Source organism: Belonocnema kinseyi, chromosome 3, assembly GCF_010883055.1.
Source record: "Belonocnema kinseyi isolate 2016_QV_RU_SX_M_011 chromosome 3, B_treatae_v1, whole genome shotgun sequence".
Lineage (NCBI taxonomy): Eukaryota > Metazoa > Arthropoda > Insecta > Hymenoptera > Cynipidae > Belonocnema > Belonocnema kinseyi.
This window is the reverse complement of record NC_046659.1, coordinates 3,205,857-3,219,565: the sequence shown is the minus strand read 5'-3', so window position 1 is coordinate 3,219,565 and position 13,709 is coordinate 3,205,857. Positions and strand designations below refer to the sequence as shown.

General features: G+C 34.2%; 1 protein-coding gene across 9 annotated transcripts in view; it reads left to right on the top strand.

Moving 5' to 3' along the window:
* Positions 1-13,709, top strand: part of LOC117170201 (plasma membrane calcium-transporting ATPase 3) — a 1,035,667-nt gene that overhangs the window by 788,402 nt on the left and 233,556 nt on the right. The window contains exon 14 of one of the 9 annotated variants that reach the window (XM_033356811.1): positions 970-1,257. The exons of the other annotated variants lie outside the window; for them this stretch is intronic. Within the exon in view, the coding sequence (XP_033212702.1) occupies positions 970-999 (30 nt within the window). The 3' untranslated portion in view covers positions 1,000-1,257. Of the gene's footprint in view, positions 1-969; positions 1,258-13,709 lie in introns of those variants that run through there. 9 annotated transcript variants of the gene reach the window in all.

Below are 13,709 nucleotides of genomic sequence, written 5' to 3'. Positions count from 1 at the left end.
CTCTTTTACTTCTCGCTATCACCACTTTATCGCTTATCCCCAGTCTACACCTCCTAAATCTATTCAATAGCTTGCACACGTCCCCCTCTGTCTTAAAACTTCACAAATTCTCCTCCAGATCTTTCTCCTTTCCTGTTCTTGATTCTTACACATCAATCTAAAGTTCGTTCTCATTTCTACGTACTCGTTCCTTTTCTCAATTCCCATTTCCCATTTTTTGTACTTCCTTTTCACCTTCTTTTCATCTTTTTACATTCCCTACCTTATCAGTGCCTTACAATTCATTTCTTCTTCTTCCTCAATATCTTCTTCTGTACACACCCTTTCACCTCCCTCGTCCACTCTCCCCCCTTATCAACTGCCGCAATAGCTGATGGTCTGGTTCAACGCTCCCTTCTACTGTGACTCTTCATCCCTCACACCATTGCATATTTATGACTATATAGTCTATCATTGATACCCCTACCCCTACCGTGTGATACACGCCGGTTGCCAGTATACCAAATGTCACCGCTGTTCGTTTGAAAATTCCAGGGGAGACTCGAGTTACTAATTTTTCATCGGGACCATATGAGTCAAAAACCTCTTACTTCTTTTGAATTTTACTGTTTTTCAGTAAAAAAAAATGTTGTGCAGCCTTGTATTTAATGCCGAATTGTACATCTGATTCACCTTAATATAGTTATCTAATTTGTGGGAAATCGTAAAAATTGAGTTATGTTGTTTTTAAACAGGCTCAGTAAAGTTACGATGTTTAGAATCTGCACGCTACAGATGCGTTGTTTTTAAAGAGGTCCGGTGTAGTTAGGGGATTTACAATTGATCTGTGTGAGATTGGTGTTTCTCATTAGGACCCATCGATATATTTAATACAAAACAATACTTATTTAAGTATTTTTAACACTAGTAAGAATAAATAAATTTGTAATATGTTAAACGCCTTGCTTACATCTGACATAAAAATATTAGATATACATCTACAGTCAACACACTATGTAATAATTATATGGAAGGAAGCCATCTGACTGTAGGATGACAGCTAAGAGATGTATAGCGGGGCGCACACACCTTTACACAGCGAATAAGCACAAGGTGGAACGCACAAGAGAACACGGTTCAACGCACCTGGACCTGCATAGCTACTTCCTATGCACGGAGCTTTAGTGGGCTAGCGTCAGGTGGCATCGACCATCTTTTTGTAATCTCAAAGTGAATGCTGTGTTTTTCGTGGACAATTATTCTAATATTTATAAAAGTAAGTGATTTGATATAAAATAAGTTATTCGTATGTCTTTAATTATAAAGCCGTATTGTTTTAAGTTTATTTGACGATGTTGGGTTCAAATTCTAATCTTTTAATTTGACGTCGTTTGACGCATTTAAGATGTTTTTCAAATGATTATACTATTACACCTACTCGTAATATAATTTGTACAGAAAATTAGTTCATGTGATTTTCATAAAAAACAATGATTTACTTTTATCATAAACGGAATACACAGAAAATTTAATTGTGTAAAAATCATTCAATTTTAAACCTCCAAAATTTTGCTCTCTCAAGAAGCCTAAACTTAAACGGTGATGTTTGTCTTTCCTTCAAATCTTTTTACACAACAAAAACTGTGGAATAACTTTTCATGTATTCTTCAGAAAAAACAATGATTTACTTTAATCATAAACGAATTACATGGAAATTTTATTTATGTAAAATTGAATGATTTTTAGACAATTAAAATTTCTATGTATTTCGTTTATGATAAAAGTAAATCACTGTTTTGTATAAGAATTACATGAACTTTTATGCTTTAGTTTTTATTTGTGTAAATATATTCGGAGCAAAGACAAAAACCTTCGTTTAGGTTTTTAGATCAGATTTGCCATTGTGTAAAAAGAAATTTTTCTCTACAAAGAGGAAGCTACGAAACATTGAAACAGAAAAGAAAATGATAAGGAACGTGATGTTTTTTAAGGCTTTTTAAATTTTGTTGATACTAGGCGGTACTTCTTGTAGTATTTACATGTATGTAATGTTAAAAAGAGAATATTTATAAACTCTCAAACATACCTTTAATAATATTCTTTACAGGGAGTCCAGCGGACCACTTTTTATCTTATGTTTCTTAACTTTCACATTTAAAACTAGAAAACACTTCCAAAACAAACGATGCGGCACTTTCAAATCGAGCGACGCGAAGCGCGCGAAATTTCAGATTAGAAAATTGAAAATCGTCTGCTAGATGCGGCTGTATATTACATGAGACGGCTGCAGACTGCGCGAAAGTTCAAAGTTCCGAACTTTTCGACGCGTTCTGCGCCATGCTGCGTGAGAATCACAGCGATTAAAATTGAGCCCTGTGATTGGCCTAGAACCTTTTGCGCCATGCGTTGTACGTTGTGCAATTGTGTGTGCGCCCTTCTTATGGCTCGATCCTATTGAGATAATGCACTGTACGTAACAGTCGCATCTGCATGATGCTGACACCTGTTTTGCCGGGAATTGTAAATTTGAATAAAAAATGCAATCAAATAATTTCTTCTTAGAATAGAAAACTTGGTCTCGGAAGAAGACAAGTGTATAAGTGATAAAAGGATGCTGCTTTAAACTCGCTCTTGTTGAACATTTACTGAAACTACTTATTGTGATACTTAAAGAGTTGAGAATAATTTTGAAATATTCCTTAAGGGCATGTGATACTTAGAAAAGTGTCGATTTTACCAGTTTTAGGTTCCCCCGGCTTTTTTTCTAGAATAATAAATATTTTGTCTTAAGAATTTGGGAAATGATAGCGAACATGCCAACGGACCTCCCCACACACTTTCTTTGTGGGTTAATTCAAAAAGTTATAATTTAGCAAAATGTGATTAATTTGCATAGCGCTTAGGAAATAGTATCGATTTTTTCAGTGTTAGATTCCCCCGGCTTTTTTCCTACGGTAAGAAATATTTTGCCTTCAAAATCTGGGAAATCATAGCGAACATGCTAACTGACGTCCCCACACACTTTGTTTGTGTTTTTCTATCAAAAAATTTTTGATATAGCTAACAACGTGCATGTATATTTCGAGGTTATGTGTGTTACAATTCACCCGAGCGTTACTTCCAAACTACATAATGTTTTTGGCTGAAAACTTAGGTCTTAAGAATAAACATAGTAACTAACCTCCCGGAACTAACCTTGTTGGCAGGCAATCAGAAAAGTTTATTTCATAAATAATTTTCAGATTATCGAAAAGGCAGAGATGAAAAACGGCGTAACCTCAAAATAATGCATATGCATAAAATTTTTATTAAGCACAATAATTTTTTTTGTTATTATCCCTCAAAAAAGTGTCCGGGGACGTCCGTTATGATATTTTATAATATCTCGGAATTCAGTTTTTAAAAATTTTCATTTTTGTGGAAAAAATCGGGGAAACTGTAAGTATCACATGCCCTTAAAATTAATTGTTGAATTATTTACCAATTATGTCTTAAAGTAAATTATAATGATTGTATAATACATTATTATATCATATACAAAATTATAGACATGTCGTTGTACATATTTGTTGTGTTGTAACCTACACTAAAATATGTAAATAGCGCATTACGTAGAATCGTATAAGTACGGTAACAGTTTTTGACAGTAACGCGTTACCAAAAAAGTTACTTTTTTGAGCAGATAGATAAACGTTTATTTTTCGGCCTGCTGGCCTTAAAAAATCGACTTGCATTCACTTCTATTTTTTACAGAATTTTCTTACAAATACCTCTTAAAAATTAACATCCATCCACACCTTATATCTAATCCGCTCGCTTGTATAGCCTAGCCTTCCTCGCTTCGCTCGCCTCGCACGTATTTTACTTTTTTTAGTAACGTTAACGGTAACGCGTTATTTTAAAATAGAGCAACGGTAACGGTAATGCAAAGTAACGCACATCACCATACGTTACTTCATAAAATGTTTGAATACGTTTAGAATTATATAAACGTCTCAATGTCAAGAAAACCAATCAGATGATGTATATTATTACTACCTTGCACACATTTCCTTATCTAAAGAAATTAGTTATCCGGTACGATACAGGATTACCGAACAGTGCAACTGTTTAGGGACTGTTCAGTACACTGAAAGAAATAATTCGACGATACACGCATAATTCTGGTTATTCCAACTATAATGTATTGCTCGCTCAGCTACAGCGATACGGTTTGCGTATTTTACCCATACCATAATTATTGAAGCAATATTACTGCTTCAGTGATATGTTCTAATAGGTATCTCGAAACATAAGATGGCTGCGATAGACAGAATTTGGTTTGGGTAAATCAACCATACGCATGGCTCCCAGCTGAACCTCCCATTGGGGGTTTCTAAGCATACCGTTCGGATAGTCTAATGCTATGTATGCCTGATATAAAATGCTAATAAGAATGCATCCTCCATACTGCAGTTGAGTTAAATTTAATTTAAAAATTAGATTTTTGTACTTTCTTTATTATTAATAATATAAAACCATAATTTCATTGAAAATTATTTTTTAAAGATACAAGGAGAAAATATAAATCGTCTTTTTTTTACATTGCGTAGAACTATTAAACGAAATATGTTACAAAGTTCTATAAAATTTAAAGGCGTGGGTGACGTAACCTCGAATGAAAGGTAGGGTATACAAAAAACGTAAAATAGTTCTATAAAATCTAAACTTGTATCTAAAATACAGTCTATATGGAAGAAGTTTTGAAACCAAATTTTCACCAAAAAAATTAATCTTTTGTATTATTACTTTATACATTAATATCTATTCACATGTTCAAGTACACCATTATTTTGTATTACACAATCACTACACTATTTATAATCGCACGCTATGAAAATTTATATTTGTCGCGGGTTCGAACCCTAAATGTTTCGCATTTCTAACGCCTAAAGCCTCGCGGCTAACCTAGCTTCGAGTATAAAGAAAAAAATCTGAAATATATTCTACAGCTGTGCAGGACCGTCTGCAAAATTTTCTAACCCATTCTATAAAAAATGTTGCGAAGCTTATAATAATGTATGCATAATATAATAATGTTAGAAATAATACAAATTATTATTGAATATTTTATGTAATTAAAGAAGATTTTCAATAAATTCAAAAATATTTTCAGATATTTTAAAAGATTTGAGAGAAATCAATCTATATGTTAAGAAATTTAATCGATTTTAAATGATTTCTAAAAATTTACGAAGATTTCAAGAGATTTAACAGACTTTAAAGAATTTAAGAACATTATTTATATTTTAAAGTTACTTTAAAATCTTAAAACTCATTTAAATTCTACTGAAATTCCTTACAAATTCTTCAAAATTCCTTAAACTGTCTTAAATCCTTTTCAAATATCTTGAACTCTTTTCAATATCATGAAATCTTTTGAAATTCAATTATAAACGTTAAAAAATGTTTAATCAAATAAGTCCCTTTGAATCCCTTGAAATTCCTCAAAATCTGTTTTAATACTTAAACCTATAAATTACATGAAGATCCTGAACTTTTTTGAATTTTTAAAAGAATCATTTTAAACGCTTTATAATATTTTAAATTGAAATCAGGAGTAAAATAACGAAATTACCTAAAAATCCTGACCTATTGTATACATAAAATTCGAATATTATTCTGAAGATACAAAAAGGAAAGGCAAATAAATGTTAAATACATCATTTATTTAGAAATTGTTTAATAGAATATTTAATAAATCTTAATCTTGTACAAATTTTGGAGTTACGTATTCAAAAGCTTCTTCACTAACCTGATTTGCTATAAAACAAGTCTGAAGATGGCGGCTAATGCCAAGCCGACCCCTATCTCCTTTCTTATACAGTAGGACTATAAAACTCTCTCTCCACCCTCCTGGGAATCTGTTACTCCCTCATACTTTCTTCACTACCTCCCAAAACCTCTCCATTAACATTCTTGAGATAAAAAAAAAAAAAACAAAAAAAAAAACAAAAAAGCTTTCGCCAAGAGAAAACAATTTCTCGTGTCCCAGAAATTTATTTTCGATTGGTATGGCTAAATCAAGCAAACAACCTGATGCCCAATGCAACACTAAAACGCAGTTATCTAATGATACACTTTTCGCAACTAGCAGTACAGTCAAACAAACTTACCTTGTCATATTAGGCTTGGTGATTTTCTTATAAGTACTTAATAAATCTCAAATTGTATGGCTGAGACAGCATAATTTCTTTCTAATTCAGTTAGAAATTCTCAAGCAAGCTCGGATTGCCATTAACCTCAAACTATTTCTTTCAGTGTAGGGTGGTCCAAATAAAAATATATTGAAATTTTTCTAAATACCGGACGGAAATTTGTACGAATTCACACAAAAATAAATCCATAAAAAAATTGTATTTTGAAGTGCCGCAAGCCACATTTGAAGTTTAAGACGTATTTTCCATAAGAAAAAAATACGCTTTTGGAAATTTTATTCAGAATCCTTAATATTAATTGAATCGATTTGAAACGCAAAATCTCTCTTCACAAAAAGCAATTAGACAATTGCTGCCTTTCTGATACCTCACCACAGTCTCTCAGTAACTTACTTAAAGGAAGTGGTATTCAATATGATTCGTACAGAAAATTCGAAACATATTTCGAATATCTGTTTTAACCCAGCAAAATAAATTTTCAACAAAAAGAGAGATTATTTAAAATATATTTTTCTCTAATGTTCATTTATAATTTTTTGAATTACTAAGACGTCGAAGTAAAATGAATGGTTTTAGAAAAAATCAGAACTGCCTAGCTTATATCTAAAAGAAGATGGTTATAAATGATATTAAATTGTTTAAACCATTTTTTTTGTTAACTTTCATGAATTATTACCTCACTAAGTGAAAAAAGGACAGAAAGGTAAAAATTATCAAAAAAACGCAACTATTAGGTATTAATATAGATAAAGATAGTCATGAACAACAATTATTTGCTTAAATTTTTAATTCTTAAATTTTCACATAGGGAATTTAGGGCTCATTTATGGCTAATTTCATTCCCTATTGCCAAATTTGATGCTCCGCATTGTTTTTAAGACATGCCCTGCTAGTTTAACGTTAAGCTGGCAGGGCCACAGGTGTTTTTTCAAATGCGTAACATCAAATTTGGGAATAGGGCATTAAATAAGCCCTAAATGAGCCCTAAATTATTGTGCGAAAAATATTGCCCAAGACATTTTTTTCTATGTTTAGTCCTGCTAGCTTAAATTTAAGCTAGCAGGACCACATATTAAAAAATCCGCCCGCTGCGCGAGCACATTTTCTAAGCGCGCAGCGCGCGCGGCTCGCAGCTTTAAGCGCGCCTAGATCGCTCGACTGTTGGTTCTCGCGCTTCGCGCTCGGTCTTTGTATATTCCTTACACTAGTGTACAGATTTTTTAAAAGTAAAGCTCAAAACGTCGACAACAGTAATTTGGCGATAGTGACTTGTTTTTTGTTGAAGCTCCTTTTGCTTTAACGAATACATTCTCATCACGTATCTCGTGCTTTGCACTCAAATTTGTATCTCAACTTCTGCATGTTTTTTAAAAACAGAATTTACTCATTTCCAATTTTACTTTTACGATTTAAACGTGGCACATACGGTCTACACATCAGCCTTACCTTTTTTTAACTTCTAAATTAAATCCCTACCTCAGTGAACGACAAAACTTCCATTAACGAGGGTTTAAGTGCGGGGGGGGGGGGGGAATAATTTCAACAAAAGTCAAAGGTTAGTGTTTTATGCTCAGAAGTTCAAGCAACCTTCAGCAGCGTTGTGTTGGATGGGAGTTCATATGATCCGATTTTCACATTCCCGGCCCACAGTGGAAAAAAATGACATTTTTGGTTCGAAATAACGTACAGCCGATTAATATTGAGCGATTTAAACAACAAAAATTTGAAAAAAGCTGTTTAGACTTCTAAGATAGTTGCCGAGCCTGATTTTTCATTTAGGTTTCTAATTTTTGATACATAAACAAATAAGACGAAAAAATGGTCATTTTATCTATCTGACGTTCACAGTGCTCGTCCATAACAGGAAAAGTGTTAAAATCGCCTAAGTTTCATAAACTAATATTAGATAAAGATGTTCCAATATTATATATTAAACAACAAAATTTTCTAGAAACAAATTATTTGTTGAAAAAGTGTTTTCTATGATTTTCCATAATTATACATTTTCTCTCCTTATATTGCAAGGCATATGAATGGAAATGATATGATATTAAAAAAAATTCTCTTAAGATTATAATTCTTTATATTATAAACAAATGTTATGAACAAATGCAGTAATCAGGCATTTTTCGACAGAAAAATTCGTTTTTTTCTATGTACATTTTGTAGAATTCGGAACTTCATGATATTGGCCACAAAATTCATAATTTGTTTATTAATCTTATGATCTTTTAAACAAATGTAATAAAAAAATGCATTATTTGGGCATGTGTCGGAAGAACAATTCGGTTTTTTAAATGCCAGTTTTTCATATGGGAACTTGATGGGAATTTCAGCAACATTCATAATAAGTTGATAAATTTTATTATTTCTTTGAACAAATTTCAGGAACAAATGCATTAATCAGGCATTTCTCGACAGAAAAATTCGATTTTTTTCTATGTCAACAGTTTTAATTAGGATATCGAAAAAAAATAATTTTCCATTGACAGATGCTCGATTAATGCACTTGTTTATTAAATTTGTTTTAGACAAATATAAAACTGATCAACCAATTATGAATTTCGCTGAAATCATCATGAAATCCCCAATTAAAAACACTGAAATTGAAAAAAAAACGAATTTGTCCGTCCACAGATGCCTGAATTATGAATTTTTTATTAAATTTGTCTTTAAAAGTCATAAAATTTGTCACTCATCATGAAGGTTGCCGAATTTATTATGAAGATCTCAATTACAAGTCTGACATCGAAACAAAAAAGAATTTTTCCGTCGGCAGATGCCCCAATAATGCATTTGTTTGTTTTAAAAAATCATAAAATTGATCAAAAATTAAGAATTTTGTTGAAATTATCATAAGTTTCCTTATTGAAAAAAATTGGCATAAAAAAACGAATATTTCTGTCGAAAAATGTCTGATTACTGCATTTGTATATTAAATTTGTTTATAATATAAACAACAGGCTGAATAACTCTCTTGAAAATCTTATTAGCCTTTGTGTAAATTTTTTTGGTCAAAATCGGTGAAGATTTGTGGGCTGTATGTTATTCTAAACCAAACAAGTCATTTTTCTTCCCGATGTGCAGCACTCCTTTAGGTACGAAACCAAAAACTCTTTTTTTAAATCTTGTAGGGCATTGAGAAAGAAACATTTTTCTTCTCTTGACTTGTTTTCATTTCGTGCGTTATTTGGCTTAAAATGTTGATTTTCGTGTGTTTTTTTTAAATTTTGTAAGTTCTACAACTCTGGTAAATTTTGGTTTTATAAAAAAAGCCATTGGGATACTTTTTTCGTCTGATCGAATACTATCAATGTCCGTACAGACAATTTGTTAATTTTGAAAAAAGTTATCTAAAAAATTTTTTAAATACGCTCATTTTTTTCATTTTCACCCAAAGTGACCGGCTAACGAACTTGACCTTTATTTTAGGACGCTAAATCCCCGACTTGGTATGCAATGTGCCTGAGAGAGAAAGAAGAGAAAGAGCAATAGAAAAGGGGAAAAGAGCGCGCATGGGAGGGAGAGAGAGAGGCGACGGCGTACGTGCCTGGCTTGAGAAAGATGTTTTCTTCTGGAATGTCAACATGCCCGATGCGCGTGTTGACAAACCATCGGAGCCAGACCGGGGAATTTGGGAAGCTATTAAAAAGGGTCGATGACTCACTCGGGTGAGCAAACTCGTCGTTTACAAATCTGTGAATTTGTCATTTGGTCGCGTAGGACCTTCACTCAAATTGCCCCTTCAGAAAACTTGAGTGGAGATAACGTAGACTCGACGGTTCAAATTTCACAGATTTTCATCTCTTATGTAGTGAGATATAACAACTCCACCTCTACCCGGATAGAGTTTGCTTGGCAAATGCCCGACTCGCACTATGACCTGCTAAGGTTACCCTCACCATTGCATCCCGCGCGTTACCCCTCGCTTGCTTTTTCTCGCCTGGGATTATATCTTCGAAGACTGGCGTATCTGATATATTTAAGGATTCCCCGCAATAAAATTAAGCTATTGTCCTTTTGGTTCCATTTTAGAAATTTCCCATTGAGTTTATTATTATTATTATTACTCCATTAAGCCATCTCCCTTTCGGGGTAGGCGTGACTCACTCGGTAGGGGAAAGGAGTAGTGTGTGGAAGGGATAGAGATTTTTCAGATTGATCCAGAATTCTCGTGCTATTTAAGTAAATAACACGTTCGTTTCGCAACACTGCTCCGACCCAGGTTGCTGATCAATCTCTCTAGCAATCACTCCAAGCGAAGAACCTCACGAAGTCAGTATGTAAGGTTCCCCACTTGGGTCCATTAGTAGCCAAGGTCTTTGTTTCAGGCGTCATTCACTCTACTGACACTCTTTTTATTAACTATTTGCCGCCATACTTTTCTGTCCTGGCATACTTCTCTAGCTTCTTTTATGTCCATGCATTTTTTATGCAGGCTCTCGTGTTTCTGTGACTTCTTATGTCTCTTCTAATTAGGGTCTCATTCACACATTCTAACCATTCTTTCCGCGGTCTACCTCTGGGCACGCTGCCATTTACTTTACCTCGATACACTTGTTTCGTTAGTCGTTTATTTGGCATTCTCTCAACATCTCCGAACCATCTTAACCGATTTCTTTCCCGTGTGTCTACTAGCCTCTCTTCTGCACCAAATTCTTTTAGAATTATCTCGTTACTTACTTTGTCCATTAGGGTTTTCCCGCATATTATGCGCATGAATCTCTTGTCGATTGCGTTAATTTTACTCTTATCTTTTTCTTGATAAGTCCATGTCTCGCTACCGTATAGCACAGTCGGTCCAAATATAGAATTATGTATTGCCATTTTAGCTTTATTTGATATATTTTTACTTCTGATAATGGGACCTGCTCTACCAATAACCTTCTTACCTTCATTTATTTGTCTATCTAATTCCTCATCTATCTTCCCGTCCCTAGTAAATAAGCTACCAAGGTATACAAACTTATCAACTTGTTCAATTCTCTCATCATTTAATAAAATATTGCATAGTGTTTTCTCACTCTTTCCTTCGAGCACCATAGTTTTTGTTTTATTTGTGTTAATTTTGAGGCTAATGATCTTCATGCTTGCATCTCGTTTATTCAACATTCTTTGTAGGTCTTCGATTGACTCTGCCATAACAACCTTATCATCTGCGAACGCTAACCCACGTACCCTTATTGTTTCGAGATCCACACCCTCTTCGTCGAAGAGAGCCATTCTTAAACACTTGTCCATAAATAATTTAAATAACCATGAAGACATAACGCATCATTGTCTAACTCCTTGAATAATATCGAAACAGTCACTCATTTTCCCATTCACTGTTACACTCGCTTTGCTACCTGTATATATTGTCTTTATAGCTTGTAAGATCCATCTATTGACTCCATACTCTTTCAGGACTTCCCAAAGTTTACTTCTATCTACCTTGTCAAAATCTTTTTCTAGGTCAACAAATGCACAAAAAACTTTTTTTCCTACTCTCAAACTTTTTTCTTTTATTTGCCTTAAGCTAAATATTTGATCCGTACATGACCTTCCTGGCATAAACCAACTTTGGACTTCCCAAATCTTTGCTTCTGTTATTTTCATTACCCTACGAATAAGTATTTTTGAATATATTTTACTTACGGTGCTTAATAAGCTAATCCCTCTGTAATTATTGCACTCGGTTTTATCTCCCTGTCTCTTGTATATTGGTACGATAATCGCTTCTTTCCAATCGTCTGGGACGTCTCCCATCTCGAAACATAAATTTATCAATTCGCACAATATATGTGGTATGCACGCGCCACCGTGTTTAAGCATTTCAGCGTTAATACCGTCTATCCCGGCAGCCTTACCGTTTTTCAAGTTCTTAATTATATCCCTAACTTCAGTGTTTTCTTTCATTTTTTTATAAAGTAGTTTCCTGCTTCCTTCAAAGTCGTTTTGTATTTTTATCTCTTCTTCTGCTCTAATTGTATCTTTACTTTCTTTAACTAATCGTTTAAGTATCCTGTTTTCGCGTCTATAATCATTTCTACGTCTATTTCTTTCCTCATTGCTAAGACCTGCGATGTTTAAAGTTCTCTTGTACGCTTCTCTTTTTGCTTTTTGGGCAGCCTGAATGTCATCATTCCATCACGCATCACCAGAAATTCTTTCTACAACTGCGGTACCACACACTTCGATCGTACATCTAACAAGGATATCCCGTAACATTGTCCAGGCGCCCTCTATATCTTTGCTTTTTATACGGTCCTCCCATGTTGCCCTAACTATGTTTTCGATTATCTTATTTTGGAAATCTATTCGCACATCCGGTTTCTGTAGGTTCTCAATTTTGATTCGCGTTTGCTTTGTTTCCTTGGTTCTATTTTTTCTCCATTTCCGACCTAAGTTAATTTTCGAGATCAGAAGATAATGGTCAGTATTGCATTCAGGACCCCTCATGACTCTTATATCTTTGACTAACTCCCTTAGTCTTTCATCCGCAACAACAAAGTCAATTATACTGCGGCTATTTCCTTTAGACCAGGTGTACATGTGGATCATTTTATGCCTAAACCAAATATTTGTAATAAACACACCCATTTCTAAGCATAGACCAACTAATTTATCTCCATTATAGTTTGTTCTTGGATGCCCAAAATTACCTAATACTCTTTCTGTATCCTAATTTTGGACGCCCACTCAACCGTTCATGTCCCCTAGTACAATTATTCTTTCCCCATGTTCGCAAATGTTTATTGTGTCATTTAAAGTGTCCCAGAAGGCGTCTTTTACTTCTCTAGGATCACTATCAACCGGCGCGTAACATGCTATGATAAATAGTCTTCTGATTCCTACTTTCATTCTAGCCCACGGCAGTCTGGGAGACACGAAACCATGGTCTCCGAGATGCTGCTTTGCTCTTTCATTCAAAATCAGACCTACTCCTTGTTTACCATGTGATTCACAGTCTACTCCTGGCCATATTTCAAATTCGCCTTTAAACACGCCGTTTTTTGTGTCTTTAGTTTCGCATCCCTTTTTCTTTGTTTCGGGCACACATAAAATATTTAGTGTCCTCACGTCCATGGCTTCACCCAATTCTTTTACCTTGAGATCACTTACTCCCCTAGCATTCCAAACACCCAATCTCCATTCGTCGCCTGAAACGTGACCTTTAGATTTTCCGTGTGCATGTCTTTTGTCATTAAAAGTTCCAGTCCTTTCCGAGGCTATTTTGTAGATTGTATTATTCATTGTTTAGATTGTACGCCCAACTTTCACCTTTATGCAATAAGTTTATTTTCTGAGTCGAAATCATGTCAAAGTTAAGTATCAAATCGTCATATGGTGGAGATTGTAGTTCTAGCGTCAGTCCCACCAAAAACTTTAGTTAATAAGGGAGGGTTGGGAGAGGGGGGGAGGTAGAACTGGAACCGAGAGAGTCGTCTTGTGTTTGTGTTTTTGTTTCCATGCTGAGAAGGTCATTCGAAGATTACAACAAATCTTTCATAAAATTGAAATTGCTTCAACTTTATTTGTATAATATTCGTC